Source organism: Tamandua tetradactyla, chromosome X (assembly GCF_023851605.1).
Source record: "Tamandua tetradactyla isolate mTamTet1 chromosome X, mTamTet1.pri, whole genome shotgun sequence".
In the NCBI taxonomy this organism is placed as follows: domain Eukaryota; kingdom Metazoa; phylum Chordata; class Mammalia; order Pilosa; family Myrmecophagidae; genus Tamandua; species Tamandua tetradactyla.
The window spans coordinates 121734754-121757877 of NC_135353.1; the positions used below are offsets into that span (position 1 = coordinate 121734754).

General features: G+C 47.4%; 3 protein-coding genes across 4 annotated transcripts in view; 1 reads left to right on the top strand and 2 right to left on the bottom strand.

Annotated features, from left to right (window-relative positions):
* Nucleotides 1-934: 934 nt before the first annotated feature.
* Nucleotides 935-6399, bottom strand: EBP (EBP cholestenol delta-isomerase). Of its 2 annotated transcripts, none has more exons than XM_077146831.1 (6): nucleotides 6366-6399; nucleotides 5800-6013; nucleotides 4766-5128; nucleotides 3412-3448; nucleotides 3153-3283; nucleotides 935-2553 (listed from the first exon to the last, which is right to left on the bottom strand). In XM_077146831.1, the coding sequence occupies exons 3-6, from the start codon at nucleotides 5064-5066 to the stop codon at nucleotides 2330-2332; spliced, it is 693 nt and encodes a 230-aa protein (XP_077002946.1). In that variant the 5' UTR covers nucleotides 5067-5128; nucleotides 5800-6013; nucleotides 6366-6399; the 3' UTR covers nucleotides 935-2329. The 2 variants fall into 2 exon arrangements, with proteins under 2 accessions (XP_077002946.1, XP_077002945.1); XM_077146830.1 differs by having other exon boundaries at nucleotides 6118-6391.
* A 431-nt stretch (nucleotides 6400-6830) lies between these two features.
* Nucleotides 6831-14547, bottom strand: PORCN (porcupine O-acyltransferase). Its single transcript, XM_077145748.1, has 8 exons — nucleotides 13366-14547; nucleotides 13142-13267; nucleotides 12878-12978; nucleotides 11694-11770; nucleotides 11524-11587; nucleotides 11329-11414; nucleotides 10109-10219; nucleotides 6831-7292 (listed from the first exon to the last, which is right to left on the bottom strand). Exons 1-8 carry the CDS (start codon nucleotides 13371-13373, stop codon nucleotides 7191-7193), a joined length of 675 nt encoding a protein of 224 aa, XP_077001863.1. The 5' UTR covers nucleotides 13374-14547; the 3' UTR covers nucleotides 6831-7190.
* A 1370-nt stretch (nucleotides 14548-15917) lies between these two features.
* Nucleotides 15918-23124, top strand: part of SLC38A5 (solute carrier family 38 member 5) — a 60689-nt gene continuing 53482 nt past the window's right edge. The window contains exon 1 of the mRNA XM_077145740.1: nucleotides 15918-16223. Coding sequence (XP_077001855.1) covers nucleotides 16092-16223 — 132 coding nt within the window. The 5' untranslated portion in view covers nucleotides 15918-16091. The remainder of the gene's footprint in view (nucleotides 16224-23124) is intronic.

Below are 23124 nucleotides of genomic sequence, written 5' to 3' on the forward strand. Positions count from 1 at the left end.
ATATAAGTTATCATAGAATGGGATGCGCAAGACATTAGTCTGGAGCTTGGAGTTTATCCTGAGGGCAAAGGTGTAGGTTGTGTTGAGGTCAGATGCCTCTTGTACTGGTTGCGGAGAGTGAGCCTCGGATGGAAGATATGGAAGAGACCCAAAAGGAGATCCTTGCCTTAGTCCTGGGGAGAACTTTCTCCTTTTTCTTTCATTTGTTTATTCCTTCTTCTTCATTTCATAAATTCTAAGTGTATGCTGGGTGGACTACATATATTCATTCATTTAGTCTGCAAAACAACCCTATAAGGGACATATTATTATTATTAGCATCTTTCAGATGAGAACATGGAAGGCCAGGGGGTTTAAGAAACATGCTCAAGGTCAAAGGGATATTAAATGGCAGAGAGAGGAGCCGCTGCAATGGCCGGAAGGCAGGGTTGTCCCTGGAGTGCAAGGAAGAGCAAGGAGGCCAGCATGCCATAATCAGAGTAAACCATGGAGTGAATCATGGGATATAAGGTGAAAAAGTAATCAGCGCAAGGTCATGCAGGGTCTTGGCGTCACAGTGAGACATTTATCAAAAGGTACATTCAGCACAAGCAAAGGCAGGATTTGAACTGAAGTCCTGCTCAATACAGAACACCTGGAGCCAGTCTACAATTTTTCCACAATTGTGTGTCTACAATTTTCTTATTCTTTCTTTGTCAGGTCTTCAAAATTCATCAAGTAGCCAAGGTGAATGTTAGGGAGACCAGGCGTGAGGGAGCCTGTAGGGTGATTGGTGGAAAGTCTGTAGAGTGATGGAGGTGTGTGTGTGTGTGGGGGGGGATGATTCAGATTCCTCCGGGTTGAAAGATGGGTAAATGACAGAGAGTCTGTAAGAGTTATGTGAGGTCTGAGGGGTGAGTAATGGGGACTTTTTTTTTTTTTGGCATGGGCAGGCTCCGGGAATCAAACCTGGGTCTCCAGTATGGCAGATGAGAATTCTGCCACTGCACCACCGTTGCACTGCCCGTTGAGTAATAGGGATTTTAAGGTCAGTGATGAGGGATCTATGAGCTGAGTGATGAGGGTATCTGTGGGGTGAGTGAAAAGGGTCCTGTCAGATGAGTATTGAGGGATCTGTGGAGTGTGCAGTGGGGTCTGTGGGTTAAGTAATGGAGAGACAGGTGAATTATGGCATGTAGGTGAGTGATGGGGCCTATCTACGGGTGAACGATGGAGGACTGTGAAGTGATAGTTCTTTGAAGTGATGCACAGTCTGTGGGGGAGTGATTAGAGTCTCAGGGATATGTGATGGAAGGTATTTAAGGTGAGTTAGGGAGTGATTGGGGTGATGGGGGTTCTGCAGGGTGAAGGGTGAGTCTGTGGAAGAAGTGATGGGGGTTTTGTGGGGTGATAGGTCTGTGGGGTGAATACTGGGGATTGAGTAGGGCAAGTGATAAGGGGTCTGTAGGGCCAATGATGGAGCATTAGTGGGGTGATAGGGAGTCTTTAGGGTGAGTGATGGGGGTAGTCCATGGGTGAGTGTTAGGGGAGTCTGTGGTGAGTGATGGATGATCTGTGAAGTCTATGACTGGGGAGCCTATATGGTGAATAATAGGGGATCTGTGGGGTGAATGATGGGAGTTTATGGGGTGAGTGACTGGGGTGAATTATGCGATCTGTTGCACAAGTGATGGGGTATATGGGGTTGATAGAGGACTGAGGTGAGTGATGTGGGGGGGGTCTGTAGAATGAATGATGGGCTATTTGAGGGGTGAGTGTTGAACTGTGTGGGGTGAGTGATGGGGAGGTCCGTAGGGTCAGCTATGAGTATTTGTGGGGTGAGTGATGGAGGTCTTGAGGGTAGGTGATGGGACATCTATGGGATAAGTGCTGGGGTATATGTGGGGTGAGTGTTTGGGGGCCCGTAAGCTGAGCGATGGGGAGTTTTGCAGTATGACTGATGAGATTCTGTGGGGTCAGTGATGGGGTTTATGTGGTGCATGATAGGGGTTTGTGGGGTCAAAGAGGAGAGATCCATGTGACGATGATGAGGGTAGGTGGGCTGGGAGATGGATGGTCTGTTGAATAACCAACAGAGGGGTCTGTGGGGTTGGGGTTAATAAAGGTCTCACAGAGATACAGTCAAGATCTTTTGTTTCCTTATTTTCAAGACTGCCACCACAACAGACCTCCTATACCCTCTTCTCCTTTTGTCCCAATGGCTCCTGCCAGTAGCTCCACCCCTATCCTGACCCTGGCTCTTTTTGTTCCCACCCACCAGCCTGAGGGAGCAGGATTTGACTCTTCTAGCAGGCAGTGAGTTCCACAGCTAGCTTTCAAAGTCCAGTCATCAGTTCCGCTTGCTCTTGGCTTTTGCGACCTTGACATCCAGCATGCTCTGGGCATGAGTGATCTGCTTCACAGAATCGAGTACAAGCATTCCGGGCAGTACTAGCCAAAGTGTGTTCATGAAGACAAAATAGAACCAGAAGTAGAGCGGGTGGCCCAGCTCCCCATGCTGGAATCCATTGTATTGCTCTGTCAGAAAGTAGAGTACATCCCCATAGATCTGGCCTATGGGAAAGAGGAGGAGAATTCCAGTGAGGAAGTGGGAGCTATTCTATGCTCTCTATTCCAAGGCATTTTCCCAAATTATCATTCAAGGGCTCAGAGCTCAGGATTTCTGAATTCAGAGAACCAAGAATTCCAAAATCAGAGAGCTAAAAATTTCTGAAGTTGAGAGAGCTCATTTCTCCAGGACTTCTGCAATTTTAAATTACAGAATTCAAGACAGCTCAGGATTCCAGAACTAAAGAGAACTTATATTTCCAAAACTAGAGAAAGTGAATGATTTAAGTATATAAGAAGACTGAATCTCAGATGAAGGGAAGTCAGAATCCTGATCCTGGAGGAGCTAGGGGCTTCCCACCACCATGGACCACCTCATGTAACTGTCTCAGGAGACTGTGTGATGGAGGAGGATAAATGAACCTTCCCTGCTTTAGGGTGCAGGCTCAGAGAGGGACAAGGACTGTCCCAGAAGCTCAAGGGATTTCTGATCCAGTCTGACTTGCTACTGTGTGGGCACAATTGAAAGATCCCACCCACAGGGCTGCCCCTGTGTCTGTGGCTCCCCCACCAACCCCTGTGCCCAGTGTAGGCCCTCTCCTCACCCACAGAGACCACAAGCTGTAAGACAAAGCGATGCGGTTGCTGACGGAGAAAGGCGATCACCACCCACAGGCTGAGTGGTCCCCATATCCAAGCCGTGACAGACTCCATGGTTATTATGAAGCTGTCATCCCTGCAGGAGAAAGGGATAGGAGATACCTGACATCAGTGAACTCTGCCCACAGGTACCCCATTAGTACTCCTTGATTTGCTGCCACCCCCAAACAATGTAGATCTCCCTTGATAAAGGCAAACACTTACGTGATGTATCGGCTGTCCCCCTTGGCATACTCTTTCCCTACAGAAAACAAGAGAGACACGTGAATAATAAAGGCAGAAAAAAGAACTGACATTTTGAGATTACAGAGGGCCCCTGTAATCTCTGCATGCCTCAGTTTCTCCATCTGTGAAATGGGATAGCTATTTGGACTCTATAAGTTAATATATATAAAATAGGATAATGTGTGTGAGCCTGGTACAGAAAAGTCTTCCTGTGATTGTTTGGTATTCAATAAATATTTGTGGAATGAAAAGAGGAAGGTATAGATGATAGAGTGAGTAAAGAAACCTGAGAGAGAGAGAAAGGGAAAGAGGCAGGGACACAAGAGCAAGTGCACAAACGAACAGATGAATGGATTATAGATTAATGGAAGACTGAACAGAGAAATTAGTACGAAAAAGACGGACCACCTAATACAAAGATAGCCAGGAGACTTGAACAGATTCTTCCCAGGAGGATTTCCAAATGTTCAATAAACATATGGAAGTTTCTCAAACTTCCTTTAGTCATAAAGGAAAAGCAAATTAAAGCCATAATGGAATACCACTCACATCCTTCATATACTGTTGGTAGGAATGTAAAAGGATACAAGCATTTTGGAAAAGTTTGGTAATTTCTCATAAAGGTAAGCACACATAACATAGGACCCAGTCATTCCCCACCTATGTAGTTCCCCAAGAGAAATGAAAGCCTATGCCCATTCAAAACTTCTATAAGAATGGTCAGAGCAGTTTTATTCATATTGCTTATAACCACCAAGATTTGAGGGAAATGCCAATCATTACTGGGCAAGTCAAATAATTCTAAATATCTACATTTTGAAGGTTCTTTATGAACCCGCAAGGAGTGACCTCCAGGATACAGTGTTTAAAAAAAAAAGCAAAGTTCAGAAGTGTATATAGAATGCTATCATTTGTGTTAAAAAGGGAGAAATTAAAACAATAATGATAATAGTAGCAGTAGCAGTAAACAGTTACATGGCATTGTCTGTACTAAGCCCTGTTTTAAGTGCCTTAAGTATATTTGGATATTAATATTATCCTCCTTTTACAGTTGAGTAAACTGAAGCCTCTGCATGTAATTTATAGGTACATAACTCTGGAAGAAAGTATAGCGATTATTAACAGTGGTTATTGGTGTGTTTGGGGAAACTAGGTGAGATAGAAGACACATTTTAACAGCATACCTCCTTAAATTGTTTTTTGATCCCTGTGATATGATGACAACAAAAAAGTTAAATTTAAAAAATAAATTAATGGAAGAAGAGTTGGTGGGTGAGTAAATATCCAAGCCAATCTTGGCTCAGAACCCCCCCCCCCCCCACTCAGGACTCACAGAGTTGAGATAAGAAAGCTTGGTCTCCAAGGATATCCTTGTGGTAGAGGGAGAACCATCCCTCGATCACCATGTGAATGAAACTGCACACTGCAAACCAGCACAGGGACAGTCGACGCCATGTCCCTAGTGGGACAACTGCAGCTCGATCTGACAACAGCCATGTGGTCATGACTATGACCCCTGAGATGGAGAAGAGGCCAGTCACGAGATGCCAGGTGGTGATGTCATTAGGCACAAAATTGTCCAGCTTCAGGTGCTGAGGCCAGTATGGGTGCAAGGGGCTGGTGGTGGTGGCCATATCTTTGTAAGCTGATGGTTGTGCTTAGTTAAGTAGAGAGGAGAGGGAAGGAACAGACAAACCTGGCAAATAGAAAGCACAGAATGAGATAGTAAAATTAAATATTCAAATACTTCATCAATCATAATAAATACAAATGCACTAAAAGACTGGATCCTGGCCCTCCGGGGTCACAGTCTGTTGGGGGAGACACAGGGACCAGGTCTAGTTCCAGCCCTTAAGGGTCACTGTCTGGTTAGAGAGACACACGAACCAGGCTTAGTCCCATTACAGGGATCACTGTGTTGCACCGTTCAGTGGAAAGCTATACCCTTCCCGAAGTCCTCAAAATTGCAACTGGGGAGACCGGAGACGAAAAACCTGAACCACGACCCTCAGGGCCAGAGTCTGTAAAACCAGACTCTCCCCACAGTAATAGGCTAATGCAAACAAACAAACAAAAAAAGGTGAGGAAAGTGGAAGGCTGCTAGCAGTCCTCCTAAAAGGGATAATGAGGAAAAGTGAGGAAGGGATACGTGTCAAATACAGAGATAACCAATCAGAACCAGGACCCTCAAATCCAGCCACCCAATGAGAGGGCAGCTCTCCTGTCGTCCCGACAACCGCGCAGTAACCTGGAGGGGAGGGGGGAGGGGTCTCGCGCAGGTGGTGTAGAGGGTCTTGTGCAGGCCTGCCATTTCCCGTTGAGTGTAAGGGGATGGAGTGGGGGACTAGGCAGGCAGAGGCCACTTACCCAGCAGCGCGGTCGCAGCGGCTTCTCCCACAGGTTCCAGACCCTCTCTAGGCTCGCTCCGGGATCCAGAAGAATTCTGCCCTGAGCCTGCCTTCATTGGCGGTCAGTCCAGCTCTCAACCAATAACAGCTCTCTGTGCGCCGCCGGTCCCGCCCCCATGCATGGTGCCATTTCTACTGTTGGCTGAGACCAGTCGGCAGAGGAGGCGGGGACCCTAGTGAGAGCGGTTAACCAAAAGTGGGAATCACTGAGGTGTTCATCTCTGCCCTCCCCCAAGCGCACCTGCTTGCAAAGACCCATCGCATTGTGATCTCTCACCTCCATCATTGTTTTCTAGGCAGAGCAACTAGTCGGATCCCGTACCAACCCCCAGTCATAATGCCCAAATGGTCAAGAAAACTGTTAATACGATAGGCAGATCAGCAGATCACATCCTGTAGGCAGCCCTCCGCCCCCAGCCGCCGCCCTTCAGTTCTTAGGCTCTTCAGCGCTCAGAACTCTTTAGTCCTAATGGCAACATGTCATCCTCGCCCTCCCGGCTTGAAAGTCAGAAAACCCGGTCGAACCTAGGTCCCTCAGTCTTGCCGGCCGACTGGCCTGGAGGCCCTATAAAGAGCCAATCAGAAGCCAGAATCCTAAATCAATGGGCGCCTCCACAGAGCTGTCACTCAGACCCCCTCAACCAATTAGAACCCAGAACCTTCAGCATAAGGCCAATAAGCATCAACCCTTCATCTGTCTTACCTTTCCTCCTCTCTGTCCCAGACAGAAAAACCCATCATAACATGCATCCCAGCGTTTCCAGCCAATTGGTATCAGGCCTCTTCGTCATACAACTGTCCAACATGTGCCCGTGCCACTCAAGTCCGTAAGGACCAGGACATTTCCACCCTCGGCCTCATTATCCAATCATGAACCAATTATAAATAATAGAGTGACCATGAACCAATCACAACCTGCCCGTTTTCCTGGTTTCCAGCTTCTAAACCTTTGTCCGTTCTGTACCCCCTTCCTCATTCACTCCTATTCCCCTCTGAGCAGTAAAGAAAGAGCCTATCAGTGCTTTCCTACTTTTATTTGACAGTAACAAACTATATAAAAAGGGAGAAGGAAGGCGGGGAGGCCCGATCTCCTCCTCTGTTTCCCCACGCATCCTCCATTTCTGGGCCCCAGTAGGGAACACTCCCTCCCCGTCTTCTGGTGGTGTGGGGATAGTCAAGCATGGAATGATGTGTGTGTGTGTGTGTGTGTGTGTATGTGTGTGCGCGCGTGTGTGTGTGTGTGTGTGTAGTGGGTGGGGGTGTTGGGAGTCAAGGTTGGAGAGGGGCCTGCCCTCAGCTGGCACCCTGAAGAGGGGTCTTGAGGAGGGTGTGGGGGTCCACAGATGTGCCTCAGCCTATGAGGCGGTAGAAGATCCAGCATCCGAAAGTGACCCAGTGACTGGCCCAGCTGAGCTCTGACCACTTGTGGACAGTGTATGCCATGCCGTAGCCCTGTAGGAGAGAAAGAGGTGATGGTCCCACTCAACCAGGACAAGAGGGTTTCAGGAAAACCCATCCTTTTGCTCAAGGACATTTCTGTGACTCCACTAATCCTAGGTGAGGCCCCATAGAATGGCCTGCATACATACAAAAGGTAAAACAGATTTAGTTTGTTTTTTTCTTTTGTGTTTTCTTCTTAAAAAAACGTTTTATTGTGCACTATATTGTGTTAATGCAAAGTTTACTTTTATTTTTAATCTTTTAAAGCTTTATATTAATAAAATAATGAAATGTCCATGAGAAATATTACTAGATCGTGTTTGTATATATTCTGCAAATCTGACTTTCTTGCCAAAATCAAAAAGGCTACATACTGTGTGAAAAGGCAAAACTCTAAGTACAGAAAACAGGTGTCAGGGGCTTGGGATGGGGGATAAAGGATTGACTAAAAGGACAATGGGGACTTTGGCTGGGAAGAGGTGAATTATGTATCTTGATTGTGGTCGTAGTTATGATTGTATACACCTATATATACCTGTCAAAAATCCATAGAACTGTGTATCTAAAAAGATATACCTGTATAAATCTCAATAAATCTGAGTTCTATAGCTGAAAAAAATCATTTTATAGCAAATTTGCAGAGACAAAGCAGATTAGAGGTTAGCAGGGGAAGGGGGTAGAGTGTTTGTTTATAAAAAATAGATTAAATAAATATGTAAAAGATCCTTTACAAAACCATTTTAAAAACAAGACAAGGTATCTATTAGGGATTAGCTGCTAGATACCAGTTTTTTTTTTAAAAAGACAAAAAATTGGCAAAAGAGGTAAGTAGGCAATTCCCAGTGAAGGAAAAATAAATGGCCCTTAAATATATGAGAAGGTGCTCGGCCTCATTTGTCATCATCCTCCTATCAGACTGGCAAACATAACTAGGAAGTTTGAAAGGTACCCTGTGATGGTGGGACAACAGGCACATTCATGCATTGCTGGTGGGAGAGCAGTTCTAAACTGCACCTGTGTGAGTCCATGTGGGTATGAGGTCATTTGCAGCAGTGTCATCTGCAATAGGAAAGGAAAAACCACTTGCACACCCATGAGTAAGGGACAGACCAAATAAACTGTGTCACATCCTCACAATGGAAAAAAAATGAACGAGAATGTACTCTCCATACTGATGTGGAAGATTCTCAAGTATTATTTTGTGAAAAAGGCAACATGCACAAAAATATCTTTCATGTGCTACCTTTAGAGTAAAAACCAGGGGGAGGGTGCTTGGGGCTCCTGAACCCACATGGGTGACAAGGCCAGTGAGGGACTACTAGGCCTTCCAGAGGCTCAGCTTTCTGTACCATACCACCCACTGCGTCTTGGCACAGACCCCAAAACTCAGGCACTGGCGAGGTTTTACAGCCACGTGGAGAGGACCAAAGTGATGAGGTTCATCCTACGGTGAGACCCCTCAGTGAAGAGGCCCCTGTGTTGTGGCGGCTCTTCCCTCTTCATCCCAGGCCTGACTTGCACCCAGGTCCAGAGATGGCACCAGGGCCAGTGCTGGACAATGCAGCCAACGATTTCTCAATGATCCCAGGATTCTGCTCTGGGGAGACTGGCCTGAGGCTCAACTAGGGAGCCAGGCAGATCCGAAACCACCCCAGCCCAGCCCACCGTCCTGAGAGAAAGTGCAGCCTCAGAGTCCCAATCACCAGTGTTGGATTCATCCTATCTTCCAAAAAATAATAATAATAAGGTTGAATTCTATTTCAGAAAAAGGGGGGGGGGGAGAAATGAATATATATATTTATATTTTCTTGTCGTGTTTAAAGTTTGGAAGGATATTTTAATAAAATGGACAAAGGTGGTTACATGTAAGGGGGCAGAGAGCAGTACTGGGAAGAGAGGGCATGGAATGGGAGCAAGACATTTCCCTGAATATCTTGAAAAGTGTTTGGTTTTTGACCCATGCGCGGTGCATTAACTATTTAAAATATTTTAATAAAAACTTGTTTAAAACTTTCATTAAAGAAGAAGCAAAACCAGATTTTGCACACTCAACTTGAATAAAAATTTAAAAAATTGTTTTTAATGACAAAACCAAAATGAACTAAAGTTTGATTTTCAATAAAAGAATTGTTTTAAAAAGAAGCAAAGCCTGGATTTTGCGGCAGCCAAATGAATGACAGTTATTTTCAGAAATGCTTTTAATTTAAGAAAGAAGTAAAACCTGGAATTTGCATACTCAGCATGAATAAAAATAAAATATACTTTTTAATATAAATGTTTAAGGTAGAAAAACCCAGAGTTGGCACTCTCAACCTGAGTAAAAATAAAATATCTTTTCTAAAAAAGTATATAAGAATGAAAACCCAGAGCTCAACAGAAAAGAAGGGAAACAAAAATTAATTTTTTAAAAAAAGTAACACCTGGGTTTTGTACTCCAGCTCCATAAAATACATCTTTTCATTTAAAATAAGTAAAGGGCGGTGCACTGGTGGCTCAGCAGGCAGAGTTCTCCCCTGCCATGCCAGAGACCCGGGTTCAATTCCCAGAGCGTGCCCATGCAAAACAACAACAACAACAAAAAAAAACAACAACAAGGTAAAATAAGTAAAACATCGCTGTGGCATGCTCCAGCCAAATTAACGGCCCAAAGTGTGAGCGAATGAACCCGAGGAACAATGAGAAGGACAGAGGAGCACTGGCTACACAAGCTGAAGACACACAGCACGAGAGGACCTCACAATTGGCCACTCCACCTTTGTCCTCCTGGTTCCCATGACCAGGTGGCACCACCCCAAGCTAACCCTTCCTACCGCAGGGTCCCACCTCACCTGCTCCTCTGTGGTGTCGTCCACATCAACATCGAAGAGGGAGCCCAGATAGGCCAGGTGGAAGACAGCCAGGGCCCCAAAAAGCAGGTTTAAAGCTCGCACCCCCAGGCCCTGTGGGGAACAGATGGATAGGCTTGGAGATCGGTCCTACTCACTGTCACCCTATACCCACCTAAGCAGGGGAGCCCAGGGAGACACACAAGACGCAGTGAGTACAAGGAGTGAGGGTGTCCATGGTACCCCCTGAGGTACAAAAGAGAAGGTTCAGGTCCAACTGTGGGAGGTCAGAGGTGATCCAGGAAGGAGGGTCCTGTTAGCAATGAGAGTGTCCATTGAGGGAGATGAGACTCTTCAGGCAGGGAAAGAAAAATGGTGGATCGTGGAGTCAGGGTTTTATGGTGGTAAACATCAATTGTCAGGAGGGAGGACAGATACAAGGTTGTCTTTACTTCTTATTGTAAACAGAATGAAAACAAAACAAAAAACAAATCCTGGCTATGACCTGTAGGGCCCTAACAGAGCAGGGTACCAGCTATGTCTCTGTAAGGCCTCCCACCACCTTCCCCATCGCTCACTCTGCTCAAACCACAAAGGCCCTTCTCGCTGTTCCTGAATATTCCAGGCCCACTCCAGTCTCAGGGCCTTTACCCTGACAGCCCTCATTACCTGGAATGGTTCCTTCCCTCATCTACATCCTTTAAAGAATGCAAAAGTCACCTCATCCAGGAGGCCTTCTCTGACTTCTCTAGTTAAAACTGAAACCACCAAGTCGCTGATATGTCCCATCCCCTTTCCCTTATCTCTTTTCTCCTTAGCACTTATCACAACCTAGCAAACGATCCTACTTCACTGACTTATTCTTTATTTACCATCTCCCCCATTAAAACCATATCCCCACCAGCGCTGGGACTTTCACCCGTTTTGTCCAGCCCTACATCTCTAACACCCAGAACAGTACCTGGCACCAGCAGTTGCACAGTAAGTGTTCACTGGGGGAAAAATTTGCCAGAAGTGTATACACCGGAGCTCAATAAATGCTTGTTAGAGAAACAGATGCCAATGAATACAGGCGAGGTTATGAGGGTGGCTCAGGGACCAGTAGAGGAAGCCAGGCCCTCACCCCCACCCCCACCCAGAGACAGATAAAAGATGGGGACAGAAGTATCATTTTCTTTGAGGGGGAAGTGCTGGGCACAAGGTCACCCGGGCTGAACCCTCACCGAGTGATGCTGGTGTGAACAGCCTGCTGGGCACCGTTTCGACAAGACGCAGGCGCTGAGGATTCGAGCCAGGCGCTTCCTGAGGACTGGGGTGGGTTGGGGGGAGGGGCAGGGGTCAGATTAGCCTCAGGGGGTGGCACTCCAGCCCCTCACCATCCTTCCCATTCCGCCTGCCAGGCTGGGCCTGGCACTCACCGTGCTCCACGTAAGTGATAAATGCCAGGGATAGCAGCACTGCAGCCAGGTGGAAGCTGAAGCCCTGGGTGCACCCAGGGTGGGGTGGGGGTGGGGCAATGAGATGAGTGAGGAGGAGGTGCTGCCAGCCCCGCCCAGCTTCCACCCTGATCCCATTCTCCCCTGCTCACGTGCAAGAGGGCACTGGCTGCATAGGTGACCAGCACGGCTGAGAAAGTCCCCAGGCGGAGTGCATTCTTGAAAATGTCTGGACGGAGGAGATTTGGGTCAAGAGACTCCTGAGATCCCCCCCCCACCCTTCCTGGAAGGTCATAGGGCAGGATGAGTGAGTGATATCCACAACCTATTGGAGCCCCCAAGTTTAAATCCTTATGATGCCCTCAAACTTGATATGTCCAAAAACTGAACTCCCCATCTTCCCTTCCAGCCCGCTCACCACCATAGTCTTCCCCGATTCAATGTCAACTCCACCCCTCCAGCTCCTTAGGCAAAAACCTCAGAATCACCCCTGATCTACCCCTGCCCCATCCCCACACCCAAACTCTTGACAATTCCTGTCAGTTCCACCTTCAAAGTTTTATCACAAATCTGAGCTCTGCTCACCACGCCCATGGCCCATTGCCACCACCATCTGCAGTGGCCTCCTGGCTGCTTCTGCCCTCACCCTTTCTCCAGTTTGTCCTCCTAGCAGCCAGATGGATCCTGTTATGACACAAGTCAGGTGCACCCCACCTCTGCTTGGAGCCCTGCCATGGATCCCATGGCACTCAGAGAAACAAACCAGTCTTCCCTATGGCCCACATGGGAGGCAGGCCCCTACAGGATCTGGTCCTTCTCTGACCTCACCTCCTACCACTGTCTCCCTCACTCACTCTGCTCCAGCCACACTGGCCACCTCAGTGTTCCTCACATCCACCAAGCAAGCTCCTGCCTCAGGGCCTTTGCAATGGCTGTTCCCCCCATCTGTTAAACTCTTTCCCTACAAATCCGCAATGACCTTCCCTCACCTTCCTCTGGTCTTTGTTCAAATGTCACTTCCCCAGGGCGACTGCCCCTGGCTAATTGATTTAAAACTGCAGCCTGCCCTCTAACTTCTGCCCCTCTCCACCAAGTCAACACTCATAAATCACCCTTACCCACTTTATTTTTTTCACCTAGGACTTATCACCACCTGAACTATTGTGTATTTTTTCTCTTATTTACTATCTGCTCCCCTCACTGAAATATCAGCTCCATGAAGGCAGGGATTTTTTTGTTTTGTTCCCCTGCTGTATCTTCAGAGTCTAGCCCCCAGTAAGTGCTCAGCAAATGTTTGTCATATGACAACCCCCAGAGAGGTGATTTGGCAACTCACAGTTATTTAGCCAATAAGACATGGGCAAGTTCCAGCTTGTAACGACTTCCACCATTGATCGGGGCAGCTCCACATTCAGTGGCTTGGACACTGTCAGGTCCCTGGGGGCAAAAGAAACCTGCATATCCACAGGGGATCTCAACCCATCTGACTTCCACATTTTTGCCTTGGCCTTTCCCTTTCCCCAGGAACACTCTCCCTCCTCCCTGCAGCCACTTTAGGCAGCACCCTATAGGACAGGGGGAGCCCACTAGCCCTCCCCACCATTTCAGGTGATCCTTCGCCTCGGTGAAGCCAGCCCCTGCCAACGTGGCCGTGGCTTCGGACAGAAAGCCCACAAAATAGTTGCTGAAGTGGAAGGAGACAGCACTTTCGTAGGCTCGCAGCCACCTGGGGAGGAAGGAGAAGACAAGAGAGGTGTGATACCCAGCCCCTGGCATGGCACCCCACCATCCATCAGCATTCCCAGCCCCACTCTGTGGACTCACCTTACCATGGTGCCCCTAGGGACCCCAGGGGTCGGGAAGGCAGCAGAAAAGAAAAAGGAGTCAGAGAGGCCCTGGGAGTTGGCCCGAGTTGTTCACAGATAAGACAGACAGAAACACAGTGGCAAAAGAGGTGGACTGGGATGGCCAACACACAGACATATACCGTCAGACAGTTTCCTGTGGATCAAACAGCTATGGGAACTGTTCTGCAGCCTGACATGGCTGGACATCTAAACACAGCCATTGTCAGGGGCCCGACCTGACAGTCCCATACCCTGCCTCAACCTCACAAGCAGACAGAAGCACGATCAGACTCCCAGCTTTGCAGTTCTCTAACCCGATTCGGTGAACACGAGGCAGACAAAACAGCCCTTTAGTTTGGCACAGAGACTACCAAACACTCCCCCACTGCTAGCACAGACACAATCCTACAGTCAAGCACAGTCACCCTATCAGTGGCACAATCAGACACTGTCAAAGGCAGGTGGCATCTTGCATGGGAAAAAGCACAGATCCTGGAATTAGGCCTGGGTTTAAAGTCTGGCTGCTTAGCTCAGTGACACTGGGCAAATCTCTCAAAGTTTTGGAACCTCATTCAGCATTAGACATAACCAGTGGCGACTGGGATGGGGGTGGATGGGTTTGCGGACAGGGAGTGTCACAAACAGCCAGATCGAATCTTATAGCCAAACCAGTGGCAGACAGTCGAACCCACAATCAGGCACAGGTACATAGTTAGTTACAACCCCTCAGCTAGACAATGCTAAGGGGCCAGACAAGGCATCACACAGTCAGAATCATATGGGCACACAACATGCCGTGGTCAGACACAGACAGGTGAGAATCAGCAACACAGTCTTATCCCGTGACAGCTACACAGCCTATTATCGACAATGGCACAGCCAAATGGCTGGTCCCACATTCAGGGAGACAGATGCCAATAGGCAAACAACCCATATGTACCCCTAGCCAGACAGGTCATCATCACCAATCAACACAGACTCATCACTCCCCATCAGTTACATAACTGGTTTCTAAGAGTGAATCAGCCGAACAGATGGATAGCCAGACACAGTTTGTGTCAGAGCGCCAGTTGTACATGGAGTCACACACTGAGCCAATCTTGGTGAAAGAGCCAGCCACAGACGGGCACCCACTCTGTCTAGTCACGGGGTAGACAGTCAGACAGATGCAGACTTCCAGAACCAATCAGTCCCCAATCACGGCCCCACCCCCATCCCCCAGTCAGCCCCACTTGCCCTCAGTACCTGCCCTCATTTACCTGGCTTTGCGTTTCTTGCTGTAGTAACAGAAGACAGACAGAAGCATTAAGAGACAGGCTCAGAGGCGGGGAGACCCCAGGTCCCTACCCAACCCCCTCACTGCAGAGCAGAGGCCTTGAAGGCTGTGCTCACTTGCGAAGGAGGCGGTCACCATCGAGGGGTATGAAGTACGGGAAGAGGTAGGGGCCCACACAGGTGGACAGCACAAGGCACAGCAGGGCCAGCACCAGGCTCCGGGCCACCTTCTGCAGCCATCGGCGGCTCTGTAGTGGGGGGATCAAGGCTCCATGAGCACTGCCCACGGTGGCCCCCACAGTCCCTGCTCACCTGTCCACCCAGGACCTCACCAGCGGGCGGCCTTGGACAGCCTGTAGGTAGCTGTGGAAGGATATCCAGGGCCCAAAGACGATGGTGCCCACGAAGTAGAGGTAGCCCATGAACTCCACGGGGGAGGGCACCGCACCCACCTCGCCCCGGTCGAGGTCGAAGCCCAGAGACACTGCCTTCATGGCCACGATCATCTGGGCTCCTATGTGTGGTGCCCAAGGTCAAGTGGATGGGCAGAGAGTAGGTCAACATGGAAGAGTGGAGGTGGATTGGGAGCACCAGGTGAGAGGTGGTAAGGAAAAGGGAGTATAAGCATGGACAGGTGGGCAAGTGGGCTCAGGACAGACAGACACCCTGACTCAAAAGTCAGGCATGTACATGGCATGGGACAGACACACTGGGGTGGGACGGGTGGGGGCAACAAATATAGTGGAGAGAGACACAGACACAAGGGGAATCTGAGGCCTGCATGTCCAGTGGAGTGGACCGACCCAGGAGGAAAGTGGGTGAAAGAAAGACACAACGTAGGGGGAGTTAAGAGGTGTGGGTTTGGGGCAGAAGGGCTGGGGCAGATGAGAGGGGCAAGGCTGCCTACCTCGCATCTTGTGCCATGTCACAGTGTCCACCATATGCATCTCACTGAGGGGAAAAAAAAGGGTGATGGTCTTGACCCTGGGATCCCTATGGCCTCGGAGACCTCAGAGGGTGGAAACCCCAGGTGCAGAGAAGGTTATGCCTTCCCCCGTCCTACAAAACCTCATGGAAGAAAAAGTTTCCTGGGCTTCCTCTTTCAGGGAAGCCCATGTCCTTCCCATCCTGTATAGCCTTGGAAAAGAACAAGTCTCCCACGTTTCCTCCTCAAAGAGGATCTCACACTCTCCCTGTCCTGAGTAACCCTGTATTGACAACAGTGTTTCTAGATTCCCTTCTCCAAGGTCATCCAACACCCTCCCTGTTCTGAACCCCCTCATAGGAGAACGATTCTCCCAGACTCCCTTCTCCAGGGACTCCCACTTCCTCCCTGTACTGCACAACCTCACAGCATGAGGACGAGGATGCACACCCATACCCCATGAGTAGGTAGATGAGGATGGTGACGGAGAGGAAGACGCCACGATGGCAGGAATGTCGGCAGAGGAACAGCACGAGGTAGCACAGGAGGCTGAGCAGCACGACCCAAACCATGTGCAGCTGGAAGAAGTGGTAGAGGCTGAAGAACCCACCTGCCACGGTGCTTGCATGTTTCAGGTAGGATGGCAACCCTTAGAGTGAGAGAAAACCAGAAACAGAAGATTGGTGGGCTGGTAGAGAGTGGAGGGCCATCTGGGCAGAGGGCACAGCCTAGGCTGGGCCCCGTGGCATGTGGTGAGGCTGGACACAGTGGGGCCTGGCTTGGCATGGCAGGACATGGCAGTGTACGGCTTGGCAGAGACGAACATGGTAGGAGTGATGTAGGCTGGGGTGGCGGTACTTGTCCTTACCAAGCCTCCAGAGGAGGCGACAGGCGAGACAAATGGCGAGAAGCAGCCAGATCTGGTCAAGGCCCTGCTGGGCAGTAGGCAGGAGACAGCCCTGCAGCAGCTGCTGGAAAAACTCCTGGCGGCTGAAGGTAGCCATGACGGACCCCCACGAATGGATGGATAGATGGATAGACCTGCCAAAAAGGGGGGACACAGAGGGAGCTGGGACGTCCAGGGGGGCAGACCAGTGCTCACCCATCGAACTCAACACTCAGATTTCAGTCTAGGGCTGCCCAACTGTTGTAGAGACAGGGTAAGGGGTATCCGGGGTCTGGAGGAGGATGTGAGATTCAGGGACATCAGATAGGGACTGGCCAACTGTGTGTGGGAGGGGTGCTGTGGGCGTGCACACACACAGACTGACCTGCAGTGAATGAAGGACCTGTGTCTCTTGTATGCTGTGAACGGTCGGGTCCGATGGTGATTGAGAGGTGTACATTCTAGGTCTGTATTTCAAATGGGGTGTGGGGGGGTTGCTTCCTGGTTGCCAAGGCATAGAACCAGCTTGGGTCGCTCTCTGTGTAGCAGGCAAGGAATGAGATCCTGTGACACTTGGGGGGCCGTGTGCATCTCTCCTTGTTTGGACTGGCAGGGGGTTGGGGAGGGGGTATCCTGTATCCCTGCGCGCCCCATCTCACCCCGACCCGTCCTCTGGAGACCGCCAACAAAGCCTGGCCCGGGTCCAGGGCTGCAGGGAGGTGGAGGTGAGGAGGAGGGCAGAGTGGGAGGAGGTGTGGGAAAGGTGATGGGGAGGGGGCCCCAGGACACGCGCTGCAGACGGGATCGGGGAGGCCGAATCTGGGATGCGAGTGGGGGAGCCGCGCGCGCACTATTGGCAACCTACCTGGCAGGAAGGAATCCGCGGTCCCAGCGGTCGGGGACGCACCGTCGCCGCCACCGTCGCCGCCTCCTCCGGGCAGCCTACCCTGCAGGCCGCAAGGCCGGGACCAGCTGCGGCTCCCAGGGCGGCGCGGAGAGCGGGCCCTTTAAATCCCGGGGAGGCCCGGCAGGCGGGCTCGGCCAATCAGAGGGCGAGAGTGGGGCGGAGACAGGGGAGGAGGGGTGCGAGAGGACCTGGGGAAGGAGGAGCCGGAGTGTGGAGTGGAGCTGGACGCGGCGGGACTTGGGCGCGCAGAGCGTTGGTGCATGCACCTTTCTGGCTCCTGAACTTTCAGGGCTGGAGATTTTGTGGCAGGCCAAAAATCACCAGGTTTCTAGTCCTTGGAAGCTGCGATGGGAAAGACGGGGGAGGTAAGAAGAAGGAACTCCCCTCCACTCAGTATTCACCCGCGCGCGCTCTCATTGCTGCGTCCCATTTCACAGATGGGAAAATAAACTGTCTCTCCTTCCCCCGTCCGCGAGGGAACTAAAAGAAATGTCCAACACGACCCAACGCCAGCTCCACCTAGCTTCTTCCTCCGAGGCTGGTGGCCCAGGGATCCGCCAGAAACTTAAGTAACGAATGTGTCACCCAGGAGCACGAATTAGACGCCTGCGTTTCCTATAGGGGTACTACCTGTGAGCATGTCGTTAAGAACTGATTTGCCTGCTTAATTCCCCACCAGACTCGACCGTGCACTCAGTCTGCTCTTTGTGAACCAGAAGGAGGCTGCTACGCAGCATCACCGATCGGGAGCATTTATAAAGCTCTTACAGTGGGAAGTAAGTGCTTCGGGAAGGAAGATTTGTATTGGGCTCTATCTGCCTCACTAAGGATCTGTGCAGCACCTGCCATCTGCCTACCCTACAGAGTCTGGGCACTCCACTCTGCCCCTAGGCTGATGAAGGGCCTCTTTCCCGCCCCCCCCCCCCCAAGAGCATTTATTTGGCACTTACTGCATGCTTAGCTCTGATGGTAGAAGGGAAAAGGAAACAGAACCCCACCTTGACCTGAGGCTCTAAGAAGAGTTTTAATCAGATTAATACCTGCCTGTATGGAACCTGGCAAGTCATGCCTATCGGGCTACAGCGTTCCTATCTGTTAAAAACAGGAGTAGCAGTCCTTTGCTTGGAAACGCCAGAGGCAATCGAGAAGAGATGTATAGTCTCCTCTTTAAAAAAAAGTTAGCATGAAGTTAGATGGAGTTTTAGCTCACAAGTTAATACTTATGTATTACAAATGAAAAATATTTAACCCAGTAAGAATATACAGTGATATAGATAGATTATATATTAGATAGAAATCATAAGCTAGATGCACAAATACCAATTCCTTTCTCTAACAGCAGAATACAGGCCATAAGTTTTTTTTATTTTTAATGATTTAGACTTCATTTTAGTTTCTTTTCTCAGTTTTCAAACATACTCGGGTAGAGTAAAAAATGACCCCCCTACACATACATACTCATCACTCAGATTCAATCGTTCTCAGGATTTTACCACATTTGCTTCATCTACCCTCTGTTTTTACTTTTTCTTTTGTTTTCCTTGCTTAACTACATTGGAGCAAATCCAAGACTTCTCCCTTACTCAGGATGCATCTCCAAGAAATATGGACTTTTTTTTTCTTTTTTACATAACCCCAGTGCTACTATCACACCTAACACAGTTTAATGGTCATTCCTTAGTTTCATGCAGTTCATTAGGCTCATATTAAAATTCCCCCAATTAGACACTTGTTTTTTTTTTTTTTTGGAGGGGTGTGCTTCCTGATGTATCCCAAGCACCTAGTCCAGTGCCTGGCACATCGTAGGGTCCTCAATAAATATGTATTGACTTTGAGTGAATATTGATTTGCAGGAATCATTACACATTTTTTTTAATCCATACCTATTCCAGTCTGCTTCTTTAAGAGATAAGGGTGCTTTAAAAAACATAAATAATACCATTATTACACCTAGAAATGAAAATAATTCCCGAAAAACATCATTATTGAGTCATGTTCAATTCTCAAAAAATTTGGGAGTATTTCGTTGTTCTAATCAGGGTCCATATACAATCCACACATTGCAATATATTAATTCCTCTCCTTAAATCTCCCTCTCCCTCTTAGCTTAATTCAATTCAGATTTTTTTCACTGTGATAACAAATATATAACACAAAGTTAGCCATTTTAGCCATCTTTAAATGTACAATTCAATGGCATTAATTACTTTTACAATGTTGTGCTACCATCACCACCTTCCATTACTAAAGTTTTTTCATCATCCATAACAGAAACCCTTTACTCATTGTGCTGGTTTAAAAGGATATATGTACCCTAGAAAAGCCATGTTTTCATTCTAATCCCATTTTGTAAAGGCAGTCATTTCTTCTAATCCCTATTCAGTATTATATGTTTGAAACTGTAATTAGATCATTTCCCTGGAGGTGTGATTTAATCAAGGGTGGTTGTTAAAGTGGATTAAGTAGAGGCATGTGTCCACCCATTTGGGTGGGTCTTGATTAGTTTCTGAAGTCTATAAAAGAGGAAACATGTTGCAGAATGGGAGAGATTCAGAAAGAGCAGAGAATAACGACACAGCCACGAGAAGCAGAGAGAACCAGCCAGCGACCTTTGGAGATGAAGAAGGAAAACACCTCCAGGGGAGCTTCATGAAACAGGAAGCCAGGAGAGAAAGCTAGCAGATGATGCCGTGTTCACCATATGCCCTTCCAGCGAAGCCCTGACTGTGTTCGCCATGGGCGTTCTCACTTGAGAGAGAAACCCTGAACTTCATCAGCCTTCTTGAATCAAGGTATCTTTCCCTGGATACCTTAGATTGGACATTTCTATTGACTTGTTTTAATTGGCACATTTTCTTGGCCTTAGAATGTAAACTAGCAACTTATTAAATTCCCCTTTTAAAAGCCATTCCATTTCTGGTATATTACATTCCGGCAGCTAGTGGACATCCTTTTCTCGTTCAGTACTGGTTTTTAATTTACAGAATGCATTCAGATTTTTTTCCAAACATCCCAATAATGTCCTTTGATAGGAAAAGAAAATCCTAGGTCACAGATACGTTCTGTTGTCCCATCTCTTTAGTCTCCTTCAATCTGCAGCAATTCACAGCCTTCTGTTCACTTGATCTTGATGTGTTTGAAGAGCACAGTCCAATTATTTGGAAGAAGTTCCCTCAGTTCAGGCTTACCTAATGTTTCCTCATGATTAGATTCAGGTTATGCATTTTCAGCAGAAATTCCACTGAAGTGATGTCATGTCCTTGTCAGTGCATCAGGAGGCCCAAGATGTCAGTTAGTCCCACCACTGGTGGCATTAGCTTTGATTATTTGGTTTTGGTGGTGTTTTCCAGGTTTCTTCTCCACTGTAAAGTTACAATTTCCCCCTTTGTAATTAATAAGTATCTTGTAGGGAGATATTTTGATACTACACAGCTACCCTATTTTTCTTCAAACTTCCACTTAATAGTTTAGCATCCATTGGTGATTCTTGCTTGATGAAATTACAGCTCCGATGGTGGCCAAATGGTGATTTCCTTTTACATGTATAGCCGGGGTTTTACTATAAGGAAGAGCTTTCCCTTCTCCCTTATTCATTTGTTTGTTCATTTATTTAATCAGCCTGGAAGTTGTGAATTATTTTAATTTATAAGTTAAAATCAGTTACTATCATTTTTTTTTTTTGTATGTTCAAATAGTTCTAGTTCTGGCCAGTAGGAAATTCCCTTGAGCAGCTCCTGTGTCTTTTTTTTTTTTTAATTATTTTTTGTTGTTTTATGTTATTTTATTTTTCTTTGTCTTTTTGACATGGCCCCATCATTTTTTCTTAATTTTTATTGTGATAACGTATATATAACACAAACATTTCCTATTTAACTATTTTTAAGTGTATAATCCATTGGTATTAATACCACAATGTTACCAAAATTTTTTATCACCCTAGAGATAAACTCTGTATCTATTCAGCAATAACTCCCCATTCTTCTCTCTCCCTAAGCCCTGGTAACCTCTAATTTCCTTTCTGTCTGTGTGAATTTGCTTATTCTAGATATTTCTTATAAGTGGAATCTTAAAATATTTGTCTTTATGTGTCTGACTTATTTCACCTAGCATAATGTCTTCAAGGTTCATCCATATCGTAGCATGTAGATAGCTTCATTTCGTTTTACGACTGAATAGTTTTCCAGTGTATGGAAATACCACACTTTGTGCATCCATTCATCTGTCAATGGACTCTTGAGTGTTTCCACCTTTTGGTTATTGTGAATAATGGTGCTACAAACATTGGTGTACAAGGATCTGTTTGAGTCCCTGCTTTCAATTCTTTAGGATATATACCTAAGGGTGGACTTGCCAGGTCAAATAGTAATTTGAGGTTTAACTTTCTGAGGAACCACCAACTGTTTTCCACAGCGGCTATAGTATTTTAAATTTACAGCAGCACTTTTTACAGATAACACGATCCTATATTAAAAGAATTCTAAAGAATCTACAAGAAAGCTACCAGAGCTAATAAACAAGTTCACCTAAATTTCAGGTGTGAGGTCAATATGCAAAAACCAGTTGTTTTTATACACCAGCAATGAACACTTCAAAATTAGGAAAACAATCACATCTCTTTTTTTTATTATTAATTAAAAAAAAGAAATTAACCCAACATTTAGAAATCATTCCATTCTACATATGCAATCAGTAATTCTTAACATCATCACATAGCTGCATGATCATCATTTCTTAGTACATTTGCATACATCTCTTTTTTTTGAGCATAACTTTTTATCTAGGTCACATCAAGTTTCCAGGCTCATTTTTTACTTCCCCAACTCTGGTCCTGGAAAATTCCCACCACCACAGGGGCCTTTTGAAATCTAGCAAATAAATTTCACCCAGCTTCTCCTGTGCCAGAGAGCCACTTGTCACTACACCCCTACCCCCCACCCCTCGTAGGCCCAAGAGATTGGGTCTATTAGAAATGACACCTCCAGGAACACGGGGTTGAGCCCCGGTGAAGAGGACCCTACCAAGTTCTCCTTATCACCTCCACAGCTGCCAAACTTTGAGGAGTAGAATCCTGGATCCATCTGTTGCACATAAAAGCCAGCTCCTCCACCTAAGTGGACCCTGAAACCAGCAGAGGCCTGACTCTGCAATTCTCTGGAATCCAGAAGCAGACGGCATCCTTTGCAGACTGCAGTCCCGATACCCTGGACCTGATGATCCCACAGAAGCAGATAGCACCAGAAGTAGACTGCTCTCTCAAGACTCCGATGAGGGCTTATTATACCTTCCCTTATGTACTGGTTTGAAACTGTGGCGTACCCCACAGTTGATCTTTGATCTCCATTCAATATTGCTGGGTGGGTTCTTTTTGATGGTTTCCATGGAGATGTGACCCACTCAATTGTGGGTGGTAACTTTTGATTAGCTGGTTTCCATGGAGATGTGTCTCCATCCACTCAAGATGGGATTGCTTACGGGAGCCCATTAAGAGGGAACAATTTTGAAGAAAGCTTAGAGCCACCAGAGCCCACACAGCCAGAGACCTTTGGAGATGCAGAAGGAAAATGCCCCCAGGGAAGTCCTTTAAAACAAGAAGCCAGAGACTACAGCAGATGCCAGCCACATGGCTTCCCAGCTGACAGAGGTGTTCTACACCCATTGGCCTTTCATTTGTTTAAATTTTTTTTTATTATAAATCTTAATAAACAAACATACAAACATTTTTGACATACAAACATTCTATACA

Bases quoted from the DNA above. Each gene is read 5' to 3' on its own strand.
- PORCN (XM_077145748.1), bottom strand. The intron at 12,979-13,141 runs GTGGGGAGGGCT...TTTTGCCCCCAG, and splicing joins GCGAAGGATCACCTGAAATG to GGACCTGACAGTGTCCAAGC. The intron at 11,415-11,523 runs GTGAGTGCCAGG...AACCCACCCCAG, and splicing joins TATCACTTACGTGGAGCACG to TCCTCAGGAAGCGCCTGGCT.
- EBP (XM_077146831.1), bottom strand. From the start codon at position 5,066: ATGGCCACCACCACCAGCCCCTTGCACCCATACTGGCCTCAGCACCTG. The intron at 3,449-4,765 runs GTGAGTCCTGAG...TGTTTTCTGTAG, and splicing joins AGCTTTCTTATCTCAACTCT to GGAAAGAGTATGCCAAGGGG. The intron at 2,554-3,152 runs GTGAGGAGAGGG...TCTTTCCCATAG, and splicing joins ACAGCTTGTGGTCTCTGTGG to GCCAGATCTATGGGGATGTA.